The sequence below is a fragment of the Myiozetetes cayanensis genome, unplaced genomic scaffold, assembly GCF_022539395.1.
Source record: "Myiozetetes cayanensis isolate MyiCay16 unplaced genomic scaffold, myiCay2020 scf12, whole genome shotgun sequence".
NCBI lineage: Eukaryota > Metazoa > Chordata > Aves > Passeriformes > Tyrannidae > Myiozetetes > Myiozetetes cayanensis.
In genome coordinates, this window is record NW_026086826.1 from 24,195,984 (window position 1) to 24,218,666 (window position 22,683).

Genomic DNA, 22,683 nt, shown 5'->3' on the forward strand with positions numbered 1-22,683 from the left:
CTGCACAATGAAACAGAAGGAAAAAAGTCTTGCTCCTCGAGCAGAGGACAAGCAAGAAACAAAGAATTATCTTCTCTAACCTATTCCTCCAGTTTCCCTACTGGCTTCACAAAAGGGGCACAGCAGGGAGAACAGTATTTCCCTGCTTCACACGTCTTGGAGAGGCAGCGTTTGCAGCTTGTCGAAGCGCTTTGAGATTCTCAGAGAAAATACTGTAAATAGCATGTATTAATTTACATTTACAGATGTACAGTTAACATTCATGTTTTACATCAATACATTTTGGAGACTAAAGATGGTATGGAGCAGTTCATTTTTCCCTTTCTGTTCTTACCCCTTCTGATGTTGCTTAGATGAAAGCAAAAGAGAGAAAAGCCACACAAAATTGGATGTCTCAGCCTTCATGACTTCAGATGTCCTAATTCCAAAAGCACCAGCTAGACAACGTGACTGTCATCAAAAAGAAGCAAGTAACTGGTACATAGGATGCTTGTAAGATTATTAAACCAGAATATGACTCCCACAACAGCCTGAAGAGTATATTTGGGTACACACTAGAAGGAGAAAGAGTCTGAGACTACACCTGCATGAAGAAAAGTCTCCAAGGCCTGCATTCACATTGGAGGGTGGCAGAATGAAGTGTGTGAGAAGGTGGAATCTCTTTGTGCATTCAGGCTTCTGCTGCTGCTTTAACGCCACTCCCACAGTCAGAGACAGTGCTACAGAAAACAACTAAACCATTTTTTTTCAGTAATTCCTAAATGCAGGACTTAACTGGTTTTATATTTTTTCCTTTCACCAGGAAAGCACATTAGTGCTTTTCAACCAAAGGACTGCACTACAAAGCCGTACATACAGACATTTGGTTCAGTCACGTCAACTACAAATGCCTGTCCCAAAACCAAGGTTATTCTTGGAGGAGGCACATAAATGTTTGTCCAATCTAGGACAGAAGTGTTTTTCTAAGATGTTGGTTTAGGACTTGATGACCTCACATCAATTACCTGTATGACTCTCCACACTTCAGTTACCTGCATTAATAAATCTGGGGCACAGCCTCAAGTTAAAAAATACCAACTCTAATGCTTCACACAGAGCTGTTATTTTTCACTGTGTAACATGTATGTCATCTTTGAAGACAGTTTCTATTCTTTTTCTCATTATTTTCCTCCTCTCTCCTAGATTTTCTTATTAACATCACAACAAGAGTCCTGTCGATGGAAGACAACCAGAGACAAAAACAAAAGGTAAAACTGTTTGAGTCTGTTATCCTTCGGGGTCTCTCCCTGCCAACAATTCTACATCAGCTACTGTTGGAATAGGTTTCAGTCAAACAGCTGATTCACTTCTGCATAGGTCTTGTGACAGCCTACATCAAGTAATTTATTTTCGAGGTGACAAGTGAATCATTATGGTTCAAGCCTCGAAACAGGAACGGGCTCAGTAACACGACAAGGACAAATCAATAACATTGATATTTAGATCCCTACACCGTGTATTGCTATTACAAGCCAAGAATATAATCATCTTCTGGGTATGGATGCACTACCTGTGTGCCAGACCTCGTACTGAAACTTGAGTAGAAATAACCCAAAAGCTTAGAAATACTTAATTGTTGCCACATTTGGAGGTCTTAACAGCAAAAAAGCAGCAGAAACGTTCAAGTAGCATTTAATAAATCACATACACAGCTGCTGCTTTTCCTGATACGCATGAGAGGACATTGAAGGAGGAGGAAAAGTTTATCCCCATTTTAGCCATTAAACAATATGTAAGTTAAGGTATAACACTCACAAAATCAACCGCGACTGGAAATCAGAGCCAGAGACAAAAAGAGCCAGAGACGTGGGTAGAGGCAGAAATCTTTTCCTGAAGCAGGGAGGTAAGTTGCTGATTTTATTGTATTCTCTAGATAGGAGCAACAATTACCTTGCTGAGGTACAGTGCTGAGGGATAAGATACCACTCCAGACAGCCATTATTGAATGAGCACCACAACCTTTCAAACACAAAGCCCTACCTACACACATTGTAATCCAAGAGCAGCAGCAGGACTACCAGGCTCTCTTGTCTGCAATATCCTTTTGCATCTGCAGTCTAAATTACATTGCCTTTTGCTTTACGAGCTTATCACATTGTGAATTCATGTTTAATTTGATGTCCAGTGTCCCCCTGCAGAGTAACAGCATCCACAGAAAGCAATACTGTTGAAAAACTGCATGACAAGAAATCTATTTGGCTTCCCTCTGAATATTATACCTGATTTTTAGAAAACTCACCTGAGAGAGATTGACATATTTCAAAGGAGAAAAGAAATCCTCTATTTTCAGAAGAAATAAGGGACTGTCTTACAAGTTAAATATATAAAAATTGGTTTTGTCTAAAGTAGCAGAACAGATGGTAGAAGTTCATAAATATTTAAAAGGAGACAGCATAAAAGAGGAAAGGAGTTATTGGGGATAATACACAGGGGAACATGGCTGGGAGCAAAAGTTGAAAAGCAAAAGGGCAGGGTAGACTAGAAGTTCTGCATTGTAGCAACTGTTGATTTGCTATGCAGAGGAAATGCAATAGAAAACATTTTACTAAGATTTTTGTTTTAAAATGCACATACATATTATATATTAAGAATAATATGTCATTATATACAATATATACTCTGTATAGTATATATTTTAATATATTACTTTTTACAGAGAGAGAGAAATTTGTATATAAAAAAATTACATTAGAGAACAACCACACATTGGTGATCCACTCCTGACAAGAATTAAGAAAAACAGATATTACTGAGCAGTTAATTAGCTACCCTTTTGTTCACAATCGTGAACCTGCCAGCAAGTCCCCAACTCCTAGTCCATGTGGAACCAGCTTCAACACTCACAAGCAGCAGTGCAAGCACAGAGGGAGGAGCTGCTTTGTTCCAGCCTGCTCTGAAATACCAAGGCTATCGAGTTTTCTTCCACAGGGCACCTAGTTTATCAGTATCAGAGTGGTCAGCATTAACTCAGCAAAAATAAAAAGGAATTCAAGCATCAGCTGAAGGCTGGTTATACTGGTATCCTAATTTAATAGTTCTCTGATGTGTTTGTTCAACTATGTCTCTCATGCATATAAAGCAACCACATAATACTGGCAGGCCATGGAAACTGCTACACCAGTCCCTCTACAATGAGATGGGAAACAAAACAATACAAAAGGATACTTACTAGTTGGGTATATACACTTGTTTTAGTTTGCTTTCTGCTTCTGCTGCTTTCAATCGTTTCTTTAACATAGAAAGAATAGAAAAAAGAAAACAGTTAGAATAACCAAGTCAAGTAATACACTTACAAAACTTCAGCAGTTCTTATGATGTTTACTGAGCAGCTACCACTAATCCTTTTTCCAACAAGAAAATATCCACCCAAGACAATTGTGGGCATCAAATGACTATGCACACAGCTCATCAAAAAATTCAGAGATGCCAAGCTACTGTTAATAAGGATAAACTTTTCATTCCCATTCACTTCAATACAAATTCTTGCACTGTTCCCCCCACAATGCTTTTTAAATTTTTTTATTTCCCCTGCAGAGGAAGATCTGACACATCAGTCAGAGTTGGTTCTCCACGATAACGTTCAGCAATTGGACAGTAACAGGCATAGCAATGCACCCTCTCCACGATAGTTCCTGAACCAGCTGCAGCAATTCAAAGAGTTTCAAGGAAGACTTCTGTGTTGATATCCTTGAACTTTTGAGGCATAGGTGACACAGAAGATTTTATTTAAACATTAAGAAGGCCATGAGCTCCTTTCATAACTCAAACCTTCACCATTTAAAAAGTAAGAAAGATACTCTAAGGTTTAAGTTTTCTCTTTATTACATCTACAAAATAAATTTAGGGTGAGCCTGTGAAGGTCTCTAGTCCAACCCTCTGTTCAAGGCCGTTAACAGTGGTCTGCATAAAGCCACAGCAATGTTTTCCTGGCAAACAAGAAGCATTGTGATATTCCAGACAAACAGGTTAGCTTAGCATTTGCTATGCAGCAGCCTCAAGGCACAGTCTAGGAAAATACTTGTAAAGTTGAAGTCAGTATCTTCATAGAAGCAGGAAGCACCAGAAATGTAATAGAATTGAAGAGTGTGTCACTGAGGAAATGGACAAACATAAAAATCCTTTTTACAGGGACATCTTGGACACATAAAAATGATGAAGTAAATGTTTCCTGTAAGCATAAAGCCTTGACCAGGACAGTTTTGAACAGTTTTTCCATCTGACAGTCCGACAGCTCCTCACCCAAGCTCTCTAGGCTCCTAAAGAATTCCCTTCTTCCTGCAAATAATAGTCAACCTGTCTTAAAAATCAAAGAATTGTCAGACAACAGAGCAAGGACTGAGAAAACAGAACTTTTGAAAGTTTTCCTGGGACTATGTGTACACCTTCAGAGAGCTTCACTCTCTCTGACTGACTCCCTTCTGCTAGTGTAGGCGAGTTTCCAAGACTGCTTCTGTTAAACCTCACGTAGGACAGGAAAAGCTGCCTGAAAACTGGCCTCAAGGAAACCTTAATGAAGACTTTATCAATCCTATAGACTTGGAGGAACCAATAACAAACATTTTTCTGGCAATCAGTGATGGAACTAAAGAGCTTTTCCTTTGAATACAAACTACAAATTCAAATTGAATGTTTTCAAGCCACCCTACCTGAGCGTTTTTATGTAAGAAACAAAAGCACCGAATGAGAGGCCTCAAAAAGTGCCATTGATAATGGTTCTCTAAACAGCTTCAGAAATCCTCCTCTACCTTCCAGAGAGACACTACACACAAAAAAAACCCATCCTTTAACAAATGCATGCTCAGGTGCCTTTCTGCTCAGGGACTGGAGATTGTTCCACCCACAGCCTCAACAAAAAGGAGGACTTCGTGCTCCAGGCACAGACTGCTGCGGACAGTTACATCAGCAGATGAACAGCCATAGAGCTCATAATCTCCCCAGGAAATACATGGATATCCAACATCAGATATTGATTAACAGCTTAAGATACTGCATGATGAACACTGTAGGAAACCAATCTCCTCGAGACCTAAGCAAGAAATTCAGAAAACTTACACTGGCAGAGAACTGCTGGTTTTTTAAATTTCTGGGTTGTGGAAGGAAAAAGCTGCAGTTTTCTTGACAACATCTCCCAAGGGAATTACGTAGCATCATTATGTTAAGACAGTTTTGGAAATATACAAATGCAAGAGCTTCATCCAAGCACACGTCAGCAGCAGCTGAAATATTCTACTGTCCACAATGTAAAGTCATTTGCATTGGGTTCATGGTTAATTTAGTAAACTTTTTAGTAAACAGGTGACGAATGTTAACCTCATACCACAGATTTCCTTTGTAACTGATGACCCTGGTGTGAGCCCTGAGCCAACAACTGCCATAGATCACTGGACCTTGCAATACCCTCCTCTCCTACAGCTACCTGGGGATCAGCACGGTGTACAACAAGCAGCATACACCCTTACTACAAACAGCATACAAGGAAAATTGAAGGTTTCCAGAAGGTACCACAGTGTCCTGGATAAGAAGAGGTTTTGCACTAAGTACCTGCAGCTGTGGGCAATCGATAGACCAGATATGATGAGTTTCCTATTTCCTGACAGTGGCCAATTCCAGAAGATACAAAAGACAGGGGCCTGAGATGCAGTCATGCACAATTTCAGAATAATCCCTTCCCTGAGAGAGTGCTTTGCTAGGTCCTTTGCCAGTTATTAATTGATCTGTGCCTGAAGCATATTTACACTATAAATTCTTAATGCTGTCTGATGTAGTTACGAATGTCCTCACCCACAGGAAAAAACCTAAACATTTGTAACTTTTTCTAGTAGTTTGGCCTAAAATAAATCTTTTCTCTTTCAGTTATTTATATACACACATCTTAAGAGGATATACTTATTTACCTCATCATATTTTCCCCATCTATAAAAGGAAGATATTACCAACTTGTCTATCCCCTGAGGACCAAGGGATTAAAGTACTAAGCCAAGGGACTAAAGTACTGTACACTCAAGTTGGTGCAAACATCTGTCCTTTATATATCCTCTCCCTAGATTTCATATCTTTCATTCTATCTCTCGGGCTTGAAAGAGTTTTATAACACATGATGTATGAGAGCAAATGTTTGTGGTCACTTTCTAAAGAGTGAACCATTTATAAAGAGGAAATAGCAAAAGAAAACCAGGAACGTTGGGGATACTTCAACATTCACACTGCAAGAGTTAGGTTGGTAGACAGCACAGGGATGCCTCAAACATCAAGCCTTTATTATTTTATGATAGGGAAGATAAATTGCATCTTCTGGATTTAGAGGAAAACTTTCACACTGTTTATTCTTTTTCAAACCTCTGAACATAAAAATGTTAAATATATAAGGGGAGATGGGATAGAAAAGGGAGAAATGTTTCCAGCTGCTTGTGCTCCAACAACACATCTCAGAACTGAGGGGTGGTACCTACAGTTTCTGGCAGTTTTGGCAAGCAAGTGACAGAGTTCCACAATGCTGCAGTTTTAACAGGAGGTGTTTGGGGATAAAACATCCTACGTACGTGGAAAAACATTTCATTGATGTTATTTCTACATTGCTACACACAGGACTTTATGAAGGCTGGTACATTAATATGTCACTCACAGCCCTCAGCTAGGTACAAAGCAGGTTTGATTTCCTTAATAAAGATGTTTCCTATCTGCATCAAGACTGTCCCAGAGCTCCCTACCTCACTGAGTCAAATGTAAGGACACTTCCACTTTCTCCAGTATCTTCCCAACACTATAGATACCTTAAACCGATTTTCTGTCTATTCCTCCTACACTTTTCTAATGGCACTTCAAAATAAGAAATAGAACAATGGAAATTCATAGTATTTGACCTTCCTCTTCAAGTCACCTGCTCCTCACACTCAAATAAAATGCAAGAAGTAAAGCATATGACTCTCAGAAAGCATATGACTGATTGAAATGTACCAACTGCACGTTAGAGTTCTTCTCAACTTATGAAAAGTTTAACATTTTAAAGTTTTTAGGACTTCCCCTCACAATATGCAAAATAATAGAAGCATTTACAAATATTAAAAAAAAAAAAAAATCACCCTGAAATTCAGAACTAGGCAAGAACTCAACCTCTACCTTGAATGAAAATGTAGCCAGACATCACATCAGCTCTTAGAGCTTTCAAATCACTGAGGGAAGCCAACAAACAGCAGAGAAGTTGGTCAATGCCATTTCAAATCCTTCAGAGTCAGAAATACATGATCTGGTGAATTGACACAGGAAATCTGTCCCAAGAAAAGAATGCATTCAAAGGAGAGCCGGGATACTGAATCTGGAATGCATCACTCCCATCTTCTTCAGAACAACTCTGAAAGGGTGTCTTTGACAGGACAGCTCTTGGGATCACTTTGGATGGGCGTTCAGGAGCCTACATTAAACCACAAATTTTGTGTTGACATTGCAGTAGAATTACTCCTTTTAGCAGTTCTGTTCTTGGAGGGTCAGTCCTTCCCTTGAAACGACTGAACTCCTAATTATGCTGGTAATCTTCAAAAGCATGGGGTATAGCTAAAGTAAAATAAAATTATTGGGTAAGAGATCCAAGTGCATGCTCCAAACGAAGTCAACTTGCATGTATCTCAATCACAGTGTCCTACTCACAAGGCAAGGAAGTGCAGCATTAAGCCTTTCCATCTGAGGTGCACCAAGCATGAGCACACTTTATTGTTCAGTTCTCAGAAAGGGCCTTCTGTTGAAGGCAACTCAAGATGTCCCTTCCTCATTTGCAAGAAACAGATAGATTCTACTTCAGGATTATATAGCAGTGCTTTCTCGTGCCAAGAAACCGTCAAGGGAAACACAGAAGGGTGTAAACAGCTCCCAACTAATTGTTGCTTTTTCATCCAAGCAGGCAATTGGTTGGTGAGAAAAATTTTTACTCCTGTGTTTTGTAACTCACAGAAACAGTCAGTTTAAATGGACTTTTAGTGTTCATTCAGACAAAGATTCTACAAGAATAAGCAAGTTATCAATACTTTTATTAAAGACAGTAACATACAGACTTGAAATATAATTTAATCATCTTCTTGGAAAGAGGGAAGTGGAAGTGTAACAACCTGGGATACACACTTTTCATATCCTTACTTTACATATTTTCAATATCTTATGTACACAAATACCATTAGCCCCCAAACCATTCCTTGGTAATAGACCAAGGAAAGATTCTGCATAGATCAAACACTATGAAGAAACAGATGGAATAAGTGGCAACAGATGTGCTCTGCCAAAGACTTTGCACTCATCAAGTAGAATATAAATGTAATACACTATTATTTCAACTTCAACTTCCTATGCTTTCTTTGTGGTTACAGATTGATAGCCCTCTCAAGTTTTTATAAATGTTTCATGATACTATTTGCTTGTACAAGCCAGGAATTTGAGATGAGGTCTTCAGCTCAGTTCAGATTTAACTGATGTGACATCTCTTCACTGCAACTTCAGCCAGTTCAGCTTACACTCACTCATACTGTCTCCTAAGTGCAGAGTCTCCAACTGGAAGTTTTCCCCAAATCCCACTCCCTGGTAGACTCCTGGGCAGCACATGTAAGGTACCATATAACCATGTTAAAAATCCCAGTGCACAGGAACAGAGCAAAACAGTACAAGAAAATGTAAGTTTGCTGGCTCTTTTTAATTGCTGCAAGAACAAATAATCAAAGTATTTTGCACAAATATCCCTTCTGCAGTTTTCCCTATGTAATAACAAACTTTATGAAAGTGGAAAAAGCAATGGGGAAGGAAAGACCATGCCTTCAGTTCTCCAGAACCATTTTTCCCCATCACACCAGTTTCCATCACCATCCCACTTTCCTACCACCCATTTCCTTGCCAGAAGGAAAAGTTTCAATCAAAGAATGAACTTGAGAGAATATTGGAATGAGGATGCCATTAATATTTTTATTAAAAGTAAAATCTTTTTTTGGTATCAGTTATGTTTCTTGTTTGTCCGGAGGACCCCTCTATAATTTAAATAGTGTCCTGACTAGAAAGAAAATTGTAAAAATCACATTACAGATCAAGGTGCTTAAATATCAGCACATGGCAAACGTTGGTGAATGCCTCAGGCACCTAGTCTTTACCCCAGGCTCAATTTCCAAGGAAGCATGTTAAGGCAAGGTATTTTCATTAACTCCACTTTTTCTAACACTTCAAATAGATGCCTCAGCTTAAGACTGATAATCATAATGAAAACTCCATTCTAAATTTCTCCCTTCCTTTACTTGATTTTCCTATTAAATATTGTAAGTAGTTTTCAACAACTGACACTCTGCAACATTTTGCATGTTGCTTGCATTGTACTTGCTTTATTTCAGGGACCAACCAGCCTTCGTATTTAAACGTGCAGAGATAAAAACGATTGTAAACAGCAGTCAGAGTTGATTCTCAAGTATAACGAGTCTGGGAATTTGAGCCATCAACACTTCCCAGACACACACTTCACTTGCAGAGCTTACATGGGGGAGCCTCGTGCATCTGCCACCAAAGTCACTGGCAGGCAGCAGTGGGGAATCAGCGTGGGTGCCTCTTGTACAGCAGCTGACACCCCCCAAAAAAAAAAGTCAATGAAGTTAACGCTGCCCTTGAACTCTACAGGCAGAAAGTAACTGCCTTGCCTTCCTCTGCTGAATTCCAAAACAGACACTGGAAAGCTCCAAACAAACAAGGTAGCAGCAAACATGAAAAGGATGTACTCCTGCCACTGCTACCTGTTTGTATCTACAGAGTAGCTGATGAGTTTGGTGACAAGAGATCGTTCCAGTCATAACAGAATGCACCTAATGGAAAGGCTGAACCCCAAGAGGGAGAATAAAGCAACAAGGCTCAGTTTCACAGGCAAGAAAAACAACTTGGGTGAGAATGAAAGAGGTGATTCTGACTCTCTTACCTGCTGAACGTATCTGTCTGTAGTTTTCCACATATAGTAATACTCTATTATGCTTGTTAAGGACTTCCATGGGAGCTGGGGACACAAAGGAAAAGCAGCAGTCATTGAAAGGAGCTGGCACAGACTCAAAAATTCACAGGATTCCTCTGACCGACAGTTTGTAGCAGAATCTTGCAACTACTAACCCTCCTCACAACAAAAAGACAAGTCAGTGTCTGAATCTCCCAAGGACATTAGATGCACATGGGACACATGTTAAATTAAATGCCCTTTCAAAAAAATAGTTTTCAGTGTAGAAGTGGAACTGGTTACAGGTAAATCTTCATACTGCACTGGCTCCACTGTAAACCATTCAAGAGAGGCACAATGTGGAAGGGAGCCCACAGGCTCAGATTCTCTCTGTTTGAGGAGAGACTGAAGCAAGAGCCACAACTACAGTATCCCAGTTCTGATTTGCTTGGCTTCAGTGGAGCTGGCCTATTAAAAACAACAAAAAAACCAAAAAACACCAAAACACAAAACCAAAACAAACTGCTAACAGATTTGTGCTCCACCAGCTCTGTTCTCTGCATGAGAAGCATGAGGATTTCAGCAGGACCACAGAGTGTTGTGCTGTTCTCAAGTCCCTCTGTCTAAAAGATTAGAGCATTGGACAAGCAACACTGAAACTACTTGTTGTGTTCCAGAGGACTCAATCAGTGACACAGTGAAACTTGGCTCTCCTTACCGTGCTCCATTCAATCCACAGGCTGAGCACCTAGCATGGAGCTTTGGCCAAACTACAGGACACTTCCCTTGGATGTTCAGGATTCCTTTTGAAAACTTTCAAAGGCCCTTTCTGAAATCACACTGTAAGAGTGACTACATTTTCGTGTTTCAGAAGGCCCAGTACTTACTCTCCTTCAAACACAAATTAATCTAGAGCAGCTCGGCTGTCACAACACTTTCCTAAATCCTCCCTCAGCTGTAGTGGAGCAGATGATTCTAAATTAACGTCTCTAAAGGAAAAGCAATCATCTGTGATTTGAAATTCTGACTGTACAACAGGCTGTCATCAGTATGAGGTCTGCCTTTCCCCACTTTACAGCAAGACACATGCTCTAGTTCAAAGCCCTCTTCTTCAACACGAGGAAAAACAACACAGTTTAGACAAGCTGCAAACCAGCTCTGTCACTGATCAGAACCGGTCACCACGGGGGCCCTTGCTTTATATACTTACAAAATCTTGCTGAATGTCAGTGAAATCTTTTCCATATTTTTCTAGTGCTTCCTCGAAGAGGTTTGCCTCTGAAGCAGACCACTCCTCCATCTCATCTCTGCACAGGACTGGCCCACCTTGTGGCACAAGCGCAGAGATTGCCTTGGAAATGTCATAGACATTTTTGTGCAAAGTGTCCATAGCATGGAACTACATGGTTGAAAAGGAGAAAGGAGAAAGAGAAATGTAAGGACAAGCATCTGGCGGGGGAGGAAATGCTTAACAGTGAAACAGCAATGCTGGACCAAGATTTGAGGGTGCAGTATTCTACACCCAAAACAAAGTCAGTAAAAACTGTTCCAACCTCAGACTCACTTCAATCGTCAGTGTACAAGTCTAACATTCACTAGCAATAGCAGGGTGTGTGAAACACAAGCCCTTGTGCATCAATAATTCCTACTCAGCACCACCATTGCAGCACTGCTGTTAGTCAGGGATAGACCCACTCCCCCAAAGACTGAGCAGCCCTCTTAACTACCATTCCACATAAGGGGTACGAAGATAGAGGTCCAAGGGCACGTTTTCTCATAGACTGGGCCATGCACCTTCTTCATCAAACGATCCACAAAAGTTGCATATATGAAAAAATAAGAGCAGCACTACACACATACGGTTCCCCCCAAAGGCCAGAAACCCCAAAAAAGATTTAAGTTGCACATCACAGCTGAGTAGGGAAAAAGAATCACTCTCAGGAGCAATTACTCCTCAGAAAGCTGAGCTATGGCTGTTTGCAACTTGTGATTTGCAAGGGCTGAGAACACTCTGCCGAGGGAGGAACTGGAATTAGTAAATGCATAAAAGTTCAAGTTTTCCCTTTCCTTGATCTACTCAGCAACATTTATGATTTTGAAATGTTAACAATAACACCACTCCTCAGGTATTCTAAAACGGAACTCAAAGAGAACAACTGGATCCACTGACATTTCTTATCTGACCACAAGCTTTTCCCCTAGACAATCTTGCCCAAGGATGCCAGTGACAGTCTGGTGTCGGGGAAATGATGAGGAGTGGCACTCTGGCACTGTGACATTACAGACAGGCAGGCAATCATTTGCATTCTTCTCAAGGCAGCTACCAAGCCCATGTAAGACACGGGCTGTAAAGTATGTCATCAGAGTATTTTAATAAAACTAAAACACAACAACAAAAAACATCTCATAGAACTATCCATGATGGATCACAGGAGGCCCAAGGCCAGAGAAAGTTACTTCATCTGTAACTAAAGGATTCCTTTACAAAGACAGGGTCTGCTTCACAGCAGGCCACAATTACAATCCATCTGCCCCTCTCTCTTTGCCAACTGTTGTTGTTGCTGAGGTGAATATTTTGCATCTCTCACAGACTTAAGGTCCTCTTAAAAAAAAAAATCTCACCAGCGTGATGTCCCTGGAGGCCGCTGCAGCACTCATGTGCAAACTTGGCTGTCTGACAGAACTACTGCAATCCAGCGCTCGGGCAAACGTACCAACAGACCTGAAAGGAATTAGACACAGCATTAACTTTGCATGCAAGCCCAGCACAAATATAAACAGCCCACCAACACTTTCTGAGATGAGCAGACTCCATTTCTCAGTTACAGGAGGATATGATTTGGTGCTCATTCTGAGCCAGAGACCGTCCTCTTCAGATGTGGTTTGTTATTATCAACACTTCACTTAGTTCATACGACCAAAGAAGCTTAGGCATAGGAGAGGAAACAAAGACTGAAGGATGACCAACAGGGAGTTTTGACCTGCTCTCTTATCTCTCAATAGACTTAAGCTATAAAAGGAACTGAGCACAAGCAAGCTTTATGAATGGCAATAGTCTCTTCCCCAATCACGAGCAGTGCTGCATTGCCCGAAGGTATAGAGACAGATGCCAAGACCATACAGGGAAAATGCAGTAATGCAAACATTTTTCTAAAGGTTTCAGTGACATTAAAAGCAATATTTATTTTACAACTTATTATGTAATATTTATTATAAAGCCTGCATAGGAACACAGCTATTCTTGAATACTTCATAATACCAGTTATTTCTGCATCTGAGGCTACAATCCCCATGCTCTTCATCTTATTCCTAAAGAAATTAGTTGGAGAACCTTTAACATAAACATTGGTTCTCAAAATTCCTACTCCCCTGCCTGCTTGCTACATCACGTGGGTGAAACACTTGTCCTTCTGCACAAGGGAACTGGAGCTGAACTCCTCTGAGCAACTGCAACAACAAAAAAAGGTGGGTCAGGATTTTCCCCCCACCACTCAGATCACTTCCCTAAACTAGCTGAGCCCACAGAGGAACACACTAGTGCCAAGCAGTGCAGGAGTAGGAAAGGTAAATGTTTAAGCACTAGTTGTCATCAAACATCTAATTCTGGCCAGAATCCAAACCAGCCTCCCCCATCCAAGTGTCTGTGGCTATTCACACTTCGCCCTCTCCTCAGCCTCCCAGTCACTATCCCCACCCCTGCTTCACAACTCCCCATCCCCAGCTTTAGCTGAACTGATACTTTTGTGTGTGTGTGTGAACTAATTATAAACTGGAATGCTTTGCTGATTCCAGACAGAAGCAATTTTTTCAGTGCTTCTCATTACAGCGGCTGTACCGGCAAACCCAGTGGGCAGCACTGAACAGACAGAAAGAACCACTAAAACCAGGTTTGCTACCAGAAGCCTACATAAGCTGGAAACCCCCATCACAAAGGAGCTCTACAGCCACTCCAAACCAACCCACAAGAAAACACAAGAGGGGGGAAAAAGAAAGAACCAGAAGGCTGACAGATCCAGGGTTCATCCAAAAAGGCTTAACTCTGTTAACCAGGGATAAAGCCCTTGGCTGAAGCAGGCACCTAAACCACACAGAATGTGAAGTGTATTACTTTTTTATTTTTTTCTCCAAATTATTCAGTCACCAATTGCGATGATGGCCTAAAATTTAATATAGTCTTCAGTTTATATAAACGCGTACAATGAATTAGTTCAAGAACCTTTTAAAAAGGAAAAGTTGATCCACGAAGATTAACTTAGGCTTAAATAAAAACACCATCAGTACAGATTTGCAGAGTTGTATTTTACTGGGCCTACCTTTTCGAATCTACGCCTTAGTAAGCATCCTTGCTCCATCAAAAGCATTTACTAGAATTCTTAGCAAACTGTTAATGGATGTTAAAATGTCATTGGATTTGAAAAAGGCAGAAAACGAACAGAGCAAACAACTGCCAAGACTTTAGCTCACTAAGTCTTCTGCCTGCTGGCCAAAGCATTTGAAAAAACCTCACCAATTTCAGGATCGCTTTTACATGCCATTTTCTCTTCCTTAATGAAACTGATTAAGTTGTAAATCTGAGAAGCTGTTCCTAAAGCCATGCAATTCCCAGGCAGGTATGTAAAATGTCCATCTTTCAAAATGGAGCGAGTGAATCAAGCAACCAAAACTCGCATTCATATTAATAAAGCAAAAAGAACTTAAAGTGCCTGGAGGAGTTACTAACATTTACTTCTCCAGAAGAGAGGTAAAAGCTTCTTACCGTGCTACCACCAGGAACTGGTCTATCTGCTTGTCTACTAGTGGGTTAAAGGCTTCCCAAACTTTTGTTTCAAGTTTTGACTGATCTCTTCCATCATCCTCACCTGGTTGAAAAAAACAAATCAGAAATGCTTAGCAGGGTTCTTTCAAAATCAAAGTACTTTCTAGATTATTTGTTTATCTCACCATAATGTCACTCTTAGCCCATCTCAGTTAATCTGTCTGACAGGCCCCTGTGAAAATTGTATTCACTTATTTGTACATGACAATTTCATCTTGACAGACACAGCAACACAGCTCGTCTGAATCAGGCAATCAGATTTTCAAAAACTGGTTTCAAAGGACATGTCATGGCAAACAGTACATCCTTCTTCAAACTAGACAATTTCTTAACAGTTTCTTTCCTCGGCTTGTCTCTCTTCCTCCTTTAACTTGCAGCAGTTTCAGGAAAACAGACACACTCCCAGCTGCTCTGAGCAGGCAAAAAGTAACTGGTTCAACCCGTGTCAGCTGCTTTCTAAGGGGTAAGTCATGGCATTAGACACTCTTGTTTTTATTTTCCCAACTCTATACAAACCAAAACACCCTGGAAAAACACAGGAGAAACTTTTTTTCTCTTCTTTCTGTTCCCTTTAAAACATCTGGAGATTATCCTTCTCTGAAGCCCCATATTGGCCGACTGAGGGAAGAGGATTCCTTTCAAATTAGTTCACCCTCACTTAGGAGGCTTGCCCAGCTGTTGAATAAATACCAGTTTCACAGACAAATTAAACAAGAGCCCTGATCCATTTGTTTGCCTGTTCTAGCATGAGACTAACAATATCAGCAAAGCTCCTAAGCACAGCAGAGGCATCTCATTGCTTTCACATCTTGGCCTATTCAGTCTGGATAGGGCCTTTCCAACATGGGTCACAGCCCTCGGTCTCTCAGGAGAGGTCAACAGACCTTTCCCCACGCATTGCAAGGGGCTCAGGAAAGAACAGTTAGGTGCCAACACTCCCCATCCCTCTGTTTCTCCACCCACTTTTGGATCTGTAGGGTGGTGATCCTTTGGATTTGTCTGTGCAGAGACAAATCTAAAGTCAGTTACTATTTGGTAACTACCACTGGTTACTGCCACTGCTCCCTCTCCCTTGGGCCAGGGTCCTTGTGGTACTGTGCCCCATGGATGGCACAGTGGGGGCAGGCTGAGGTCTCACCACACACTCCAGCCAGCAAATTCTTCCCTCTGCCTGTTCTGCAGGTGAGAAGTCTAGGCTGGCAGCCAACACTGGGAATGGGAGAGGGCTCCAGGGAAAAGGCACCCGGCAATAATGGGCAGATTGATGAGGGCAGACAGCATTTAATTGGCAGTAATTTGGGAGGGGCTCTCACAGAGAAGTGAGTCTTGATTAAAAACACAAAAGGTTTTTACAGACATGATGGAAATTTGTGCTTCCCATGGAAATTCTGAAATCTCCTAATAAAAAGAGTGCAAACTCTGAGAGAGCCCATTAATTCAATTTATTTCAACAACATTTATGATTTGGACAAATGCCCATTTAAAGACCAGTTTGAAACAGAACTAATTGCCTTCAGTGGGCAACAGCCTAAACAAACCCAGCCATCCTTGTACACATGGCCTGGCAGTGGGAACCTCCACCTCCCACACCTTGGCAGGCTGCACACATACAAGGGGCCACATTCAACGTGGACTCTTGACAATTTAAATAAATTACAGAAATTACCCTCTTTTAGTAAGTCTGTTATATCTGCCTGGTATCGGTTTCCAACTCGAATCTCTCCTTTATCAGCAAGCAGGGTCTTTTGTTGAGGATCATATACTAGTGAATAAAAGAAGAAATCCTAAAAAATAAAACAAAAGCAAAAAGGTAAACAGTGTTTTTAGCTTTCATTTTCAGCTTTACATACAAACTACCAAGCTTTTACATTTTAAGTTTGGTTTTATTACCTATATATAGATTTTAAAATTGCGTGAATGAACAGCAAATGAACCACCAGTTTTAAAGCCCCATTTAAACGCTGCCATTTTCTTCTACATTGGAAATGTAACAGCTCTCCTCAACTGCAGCCCTTCCCTTAACATACAGTGTCTCAAAACTAAAGTGAACAAAAAAGGCCAGGAGACAATTTTTAGTCCTATCACCTGTTTCAGAATACAAAACTGCATTTTCCCATATCCCAAAACAGCAGTACTAGACGCCAGTGACTTATCTGCACAGAAATATTGGTACAAACTGAAGTATAATGTCATGACTAATGCAACCCCACAGAGAAATGAAGCCCCAGGCTACCTCTGCAGCCTCTGCTGTGCTTGCTCCAGTCTGTCAATGTCTCTCTCATGCTGGAAGGCCCAAAGTTGGACACAACACTCCCGAAGTAGTCTCACAAGTGATGAAGTGAGGGGATGAATCCCTTTCCTCCATCTGCTGGCTACATTCCTGCTAATATAGACCAGGATGTGCTCAGCTTTCCTTGTCACAGAGATGCACTGATAATCAACTTCTTGCCTGACACCATCTAAGCTTAAATCACGGTGTTTCCTTCTGTTCCATGATCGGGAGAGGGGCAGCAGATTTGGCAGCAGCAGTAATTAGCTGCAGGTGGCGATACATTAATTTGTTGCTTTTGTTTAAGTAGATGAGAAAAAGGCTAAAATAGCTGCTTAGCTTATTTTACCTGAGTGTGTAAAATTAAAGCAAGAAGGCATAGCAGAATGAGAATGTTCTGCCAGGGCAGTGAAAGAAAACAGCCCAATATTTTAACTACTTAAAACTCCACAGTATAAGTAATTAAACTTTTCTGCATGGATAAGTACTTGGCTGTAGCTATCGAGTGACACATCAGAGACCAGGTATGCTCCACCAAAGTAAAATGTGGGATATTAGGCAGGATCAGAGCTCTGGTAGGACGTGGCATAACAGACCTTTTGTAACCTCTGTCCACAGCACCATCATCATCAAGAAAGAGAAATGTTTCTGAACAGAAACAGGATGTGTGATGTGCCATTTTTCACACTTTGGGTTACTAGCTCATTTTCCCTTTCCCCATATTTCTGTGTCACTAGCAGGCACTCTCTTTAAATACATCTCATTTCATGCTCACCTCATTTTCCCTTTCCCTATATTTGTATGTGTCAACAGCATGCAACAAAAATCAGGACAAAACCAGTATCAGTTTCAAGCCCTCTTCAGCTTTATGAAGAGGTGGCAAAGGAAAAGAGAGTCTCCCAATCTGTCATACAAAGCCTCTCCCCCCCCAAAAAAAAAAAAAGAATTGCTGTGAATTTCCACAGTAACATACCAAATATTCTGGAAAGGAACTGAACTTCAACAGGAAGGGTTGTCTGTATTTGGGTTTTGGGTGGGGGGTTTGGTTGCATCCTAAATAAATGATACTTTTGACAAAATTCATTCCTACTCCCACAGGCACCAGGGTCAAATTACATCAACCTCATGATAGAAGGAAGCTTCAGAGTACATGAAAACTCATTTATATTACAGCTATGTAAAGAAATCTGTGTCTCTTGCTCCCTGACATACACAAAGCTGAAGATATTACAATACTGTGAAAATGCATTATTGCATTAATAAAATGTAAGAAAAGCTTTTGTCTCACAGGCTTCCAGGTTATAAATACAGTGGTTTATTTGTTTCAGCTCCAAAACACCTAACTGCAGGACTAAGATGCCGTGCAGCATAAATGCTTTTGAGGCACATTGCCCAGTAAATACGCAACCCAAACACTGCAGTATAACACACTGGGCCCCAAGGAAGACCTATTCTACAGGCAATTTCTTTACACAGTCTTTCTTGGCCAGGGAAAGTCATACATTGTGGATGGGTTTTCTGCCATGGTATTTGACTGTTGGATGCCTTATTGCTTCTCTTTTATTGGTTATCACTATGAGTTTTCTCATATATATATAATAAACCCCACCCTTCTCTACTAATCTCAGGTCATCCTGTTATATCTTATCCAGTTTTGTCTCAAATCAAGCAGGTTCAACAAAACAATTAAAAGCTTCTTCCCAAGCAGAACCTCCTCGCCAGAGAAAGGATGAAAGTTTGGGGGCCCAAGTGTGAACACAACAGAAACTGCAACCTCTAGATATAATACAATACCACTACCATCTTCCCCCATAGATATGAAATTCATTCTTGCAAACTGAGTGGGATTTATGAAAACATTAATACATGTCAGTTTAGTGCCAGTGCAAACCATGGTATAAGAAACAAACAGGATCCTTGTGTGTACTCGAGAGCACATGTGAGCTCTTGATCACCACTATGTGATAAGAACAATTTTTCACAAGGGTTTTACAAGAGTGACATTCACAACAGAAGAACAGCTGTTCAAAATCCTCCGTGATCATTGGAGCTGAGTCTGCAGTAGCCAAGAAAGAGAAGGGTTTCCTCTTTTAATTTCAGATTCCAGAAAATACCCAACATGTTTGGAAAAATTAACATGACCTGCCAAGAATTAAAACTGAATCATGAGTTTCTACTTCTCCCAGCTGTTAGACAGACACATATGCTCAGAGCTTCCCTACCCAAGCCCTCAAGCTGCCCAAAGCTATAGCCAAGAACCAAAGCCACTAAGAAACGGCAGAAGAACTAGAAGAAGAAGGACAGGCCCAAAGTGAAAGTACAGTATGGAGATAATGGTTAGTTCGTTACAGCTTGCAAACTTACTTTCATGTATTTCATATATTTTAACTAGAGAACATTTTATTTTTAGGGGGGTACCAAAAGGAACAGAAATGCCAGACATCTGCTCAGCAGGCAAATTCACGCAAGCGTCTGGATATATTCAGGCAGAGCTGTAAAATAGACGGCACACATAAAACAGTTTCCTGCAGAATAGGGAAATCTAGTGCTTTTGCCATAATTGGCTATGCCCTTCTCTTGATCTCCATGGGAATTTGGTATCCACAGAAAATTCAGGTTTTCCAGTTACTTTTTTTTTTTTTTTCCTCTTTCTTCCTGTTCCTCACTCCTGCTACAAACCCAGTTTTACCAGGCACAATAAAAGAGTCCGTGCTGGTCCCCTTCAGCCTGCATTTCAAATATAACAAGGCAATCTTCCTGAGAGAGATGAGAGAGGGGTGGAAGGAAGAAAACAGAGATAACACAAATGTAATTTTGCTGTGCTTACTATCTCCCTAAAAATTTGTGTCTGCATGTTTAACCTGCTTCAAGGCAGACACCCTTGGGTTGAAAGCCTACTTTCACTGGTCATAACATTTAAGAAATCAAATAACAGATTCCCTGGAACTGCTTAGGCTTTATTGACAGCAGCCATGTTAAAAAACAAAACAAAACAAAACAACAATCCTGAAACAAAGCAAAGAATGGATTAAGAACAGGAGGCGTGGGGAAAGAAGAAACACTCAAAACAATACCATCCAGTGTTAGGAATTTATCAGGCAACAAACTATCTCCTTTTCTTAACCTCTTTACCCTCCACCCAAGCACATTTGTGTTCTGAGCTTTCTTTTACCATCTGTCCAAGCTAGTTTGCACCACAGCAAAATGCCACGCTAAGTGACAGGACACATTCAGGGAACTCTCTCGTTCTGCGAAATTTCCAAGTGCCTGCTCAGTTTTAAAAATAACCCACATCACTCATCTTGCATTTTGAGAGTTCAAAAAGGATGGGGAAAAAAAAAGAAAAAAAAAAAAAATCTCTTTTTGTGCCTACATCTGAAGGTAGCTCCCTTCCATCTCAGCATACCTATCTGTAACATCAGTGAAAATAAAATCATGTTGGGAGCAACTGAGAGCAAACACGACATAAAAGTTGGTTACTAGAAAACCTAAAGCAATTTCAGTTTGATCAACTTTTGCTTTCCAACTGGTGTATCCTGGGCTGCTGAGTGGTTACAAGCGCTGCTGAATACAACGTCCCTCGTTTGATGCGCTGCCATTTGGCAGCCTTCAGCAGGCCCAAGAGTTTTTTGGTTTCACATTCCAAAGAGAAAAACTCGATGATTTAATCCCTGTGCTTTGTTTAGAATTTTCTTAAAGTATCAGATTAAAATTAATCTTATGCTTAAATAAATACTAAAGAAAGCTAAAAAAGCATTTATAAAAAAAGTCCAGCTATGAGAGAGACTACAGTATGCTCCTTGCAAAGAAATGATCTGTTTTCTCCTTGTCTTAAAAGTCAGTAATGACCATCACCCTACTGTTTTTAATTATAAGATTTCCTCTCTTGTATAACCTTTTAAAGCTTTCAAATGCAAATTATTTGCTTGCAGATGTATTCAAATAATAATACACTGAAATTCTTTGCTAATCTCCCAAAGAAAAGCTCACAGATTGTCACATTCCAAGACTGTCTGACACAGTCAGCAGCCAAAGGTCTGTCCACAATTAAAAATTAAAAGTATATAAATATATTTAAAAAAATACAATAGCAATTTTTAATATAACAAAATACCTAGAAAACCTAAATCCCAATGTTTATAGTCTGAATGGTGATTAACTGTGCAAGACAATTCAGTTTCAAGTGTTTGGTTTGAGGTACCTTTAAAGGTATAGATTGAGTAAATTTCTGCAGGACTCAGATATCACCTGACAAGCAGTTTTTCAAGGATTTGAGTGTCTGTGGTGGTACATGAAGGACTATGGATAAGTATTTTAAACAGTGAACTCAAAGAACAGGGAACTAAGCTCCTCAAATCTGAGGCAAGATCAAGCTTAAAGCATATTAACATAAATCTGTATGATTTCAGGATAAAGCAAATATACAGAAACACAGCTTGCTGTATGGCTCCCCCTTCTACAGTTACTGCATCTCCCACCTGCGCATCCCTGTCACAGGGATGTAAACACCAGATCTGGCCCCTGGATCCACAAAATTTTATAGCAGAATGAAAATTGTGTGGGACCTAAAACTTCCCATTGTCAATGCACACTACATGTAGAAATGGAAAAAAAAGAAAAAAAAAAAAAAAGAAAGAAAACCTGTAAAAAGGCACCAATCCTAAATTGTGCCAGAATAAACTGTTCAAGCTTTACAATACACAAAATGGTTCCTACCTCCCGTTCCAGATATGATTTAAGGGATTCTGTCTCATTTAACAGAGTAACGCTGCATTTGCCTCTAAAAAAAGAGAAACATCTTATGAAAAAACATCGTAAATGCTCAAGATGGTATTACTGATCTTACATTGAAGAATGCTTGAGTAATGACAAGGGTGTTTGATTTTTGAATAAAATGGAAGGAAACAGTCATTACCTAATGTGTGTGGCTGGCAGGGATTCCAGCTGTCGTGAGAGAAACAACTCACGATGTCGTAGCTGATGCTTCTGCTTCTCTGGTAAATCAACCATTTCTGGATTTTCCATTTCTTCTTCCATTTCTCCTAGTTATAAAGAGACAAAATTGATCATCAAGAACAGGGCAAGAATTGATTCTCAGCCAATCGGGATGAGCTGCTCTAAAACCTTTGCTAAATAACGAACAATCAGATTAAATCTACCTTCATCTGAATCCTCACATTTCAGCCAACTGAACAATTACGTAATTGAAATGATGCCTCTGAAGAATGCATTTATTCATTCACCACTGGGATCAATTCACCCCAGGTTCACACAGTCTCACCAAGCTGAAAGTCATAGATCTGCTACCAACAGAGAAGTTCTGAAGGGATAGAGCTGCTTTTGGAGACCATCAGTGCACCATTAGATTCATCAGGCAGAAGCTGACACACTTTGAGTGAGGCAATAACAGTGAAGTCTTTCCTCTTTGCCAGGCATCAGTTCTCTAAAACCTTTCTCCTCTTTCAGGATATCACACTGTCCCATCCTGACCTCAACAGCATCTGCAGGAAATGCCCATTGAAAAGGGTATTTTATTTAGTGAATGTATTTTACTCTCCTCACTCCAGCCACAGCCAACAGATCACAGCCACAAGATTAACTGGAATGTAACCAAGTGCCTAAGGC

General features: G+C 40.4%; 1 protein-coding gene across 4 annotated transcripts in view; it reads right to left on the reverse strand.

Moving 5' to 3' along the window:
- Positions 1 to 22,683, reverse strand: part of MTA1 (metastasis associated 1) — a 75,957-nt gene that overhangs the window by 29,426 nt on the left and 23,848 nt on the right. For all 4 annotated transcript variants that reach the window (XM_050306622.1, XM_050306621.1, XM_050306623.1 and 1 more), the window contains exons 4-11: positions 21,974 to 22,100; positions 21,775 to 21,838; positions 16,456 to 16,573; positions 14,730 to 14,832; positions 12,596 to 12,695; positions 11,184 to 11,372; positions 9,965 to 10,039; positions 3,209 to 3,267 (exon numbers count right to left, since the gene is read on the reverse strand). In XM_050306622.1, the coding sequence (XP_050162579.1) occupies positions 3,209 to 3,267; positions 9,965 to 10,039; positions 11,184 to 11,372; positions 12,596 to 12,695; positions 14,730 to 14,832; positions 16,456 to 16,573; positions 21,775 to 21,838; positions 21,974 to 22,100 (835 nt within the window). The remainder of the gene's footprint in view (positions 1 to 3,208; positions 3,268 to 9,964; positions 10,040 to 11,183; positions 11,373 to 12,595; positions 12,696 to 14,729; positions 14,833 to 16,455; positions 16,574 to 21,774; positions 21,839 to 21,973; positions 22,101 to 22,683) is intronic.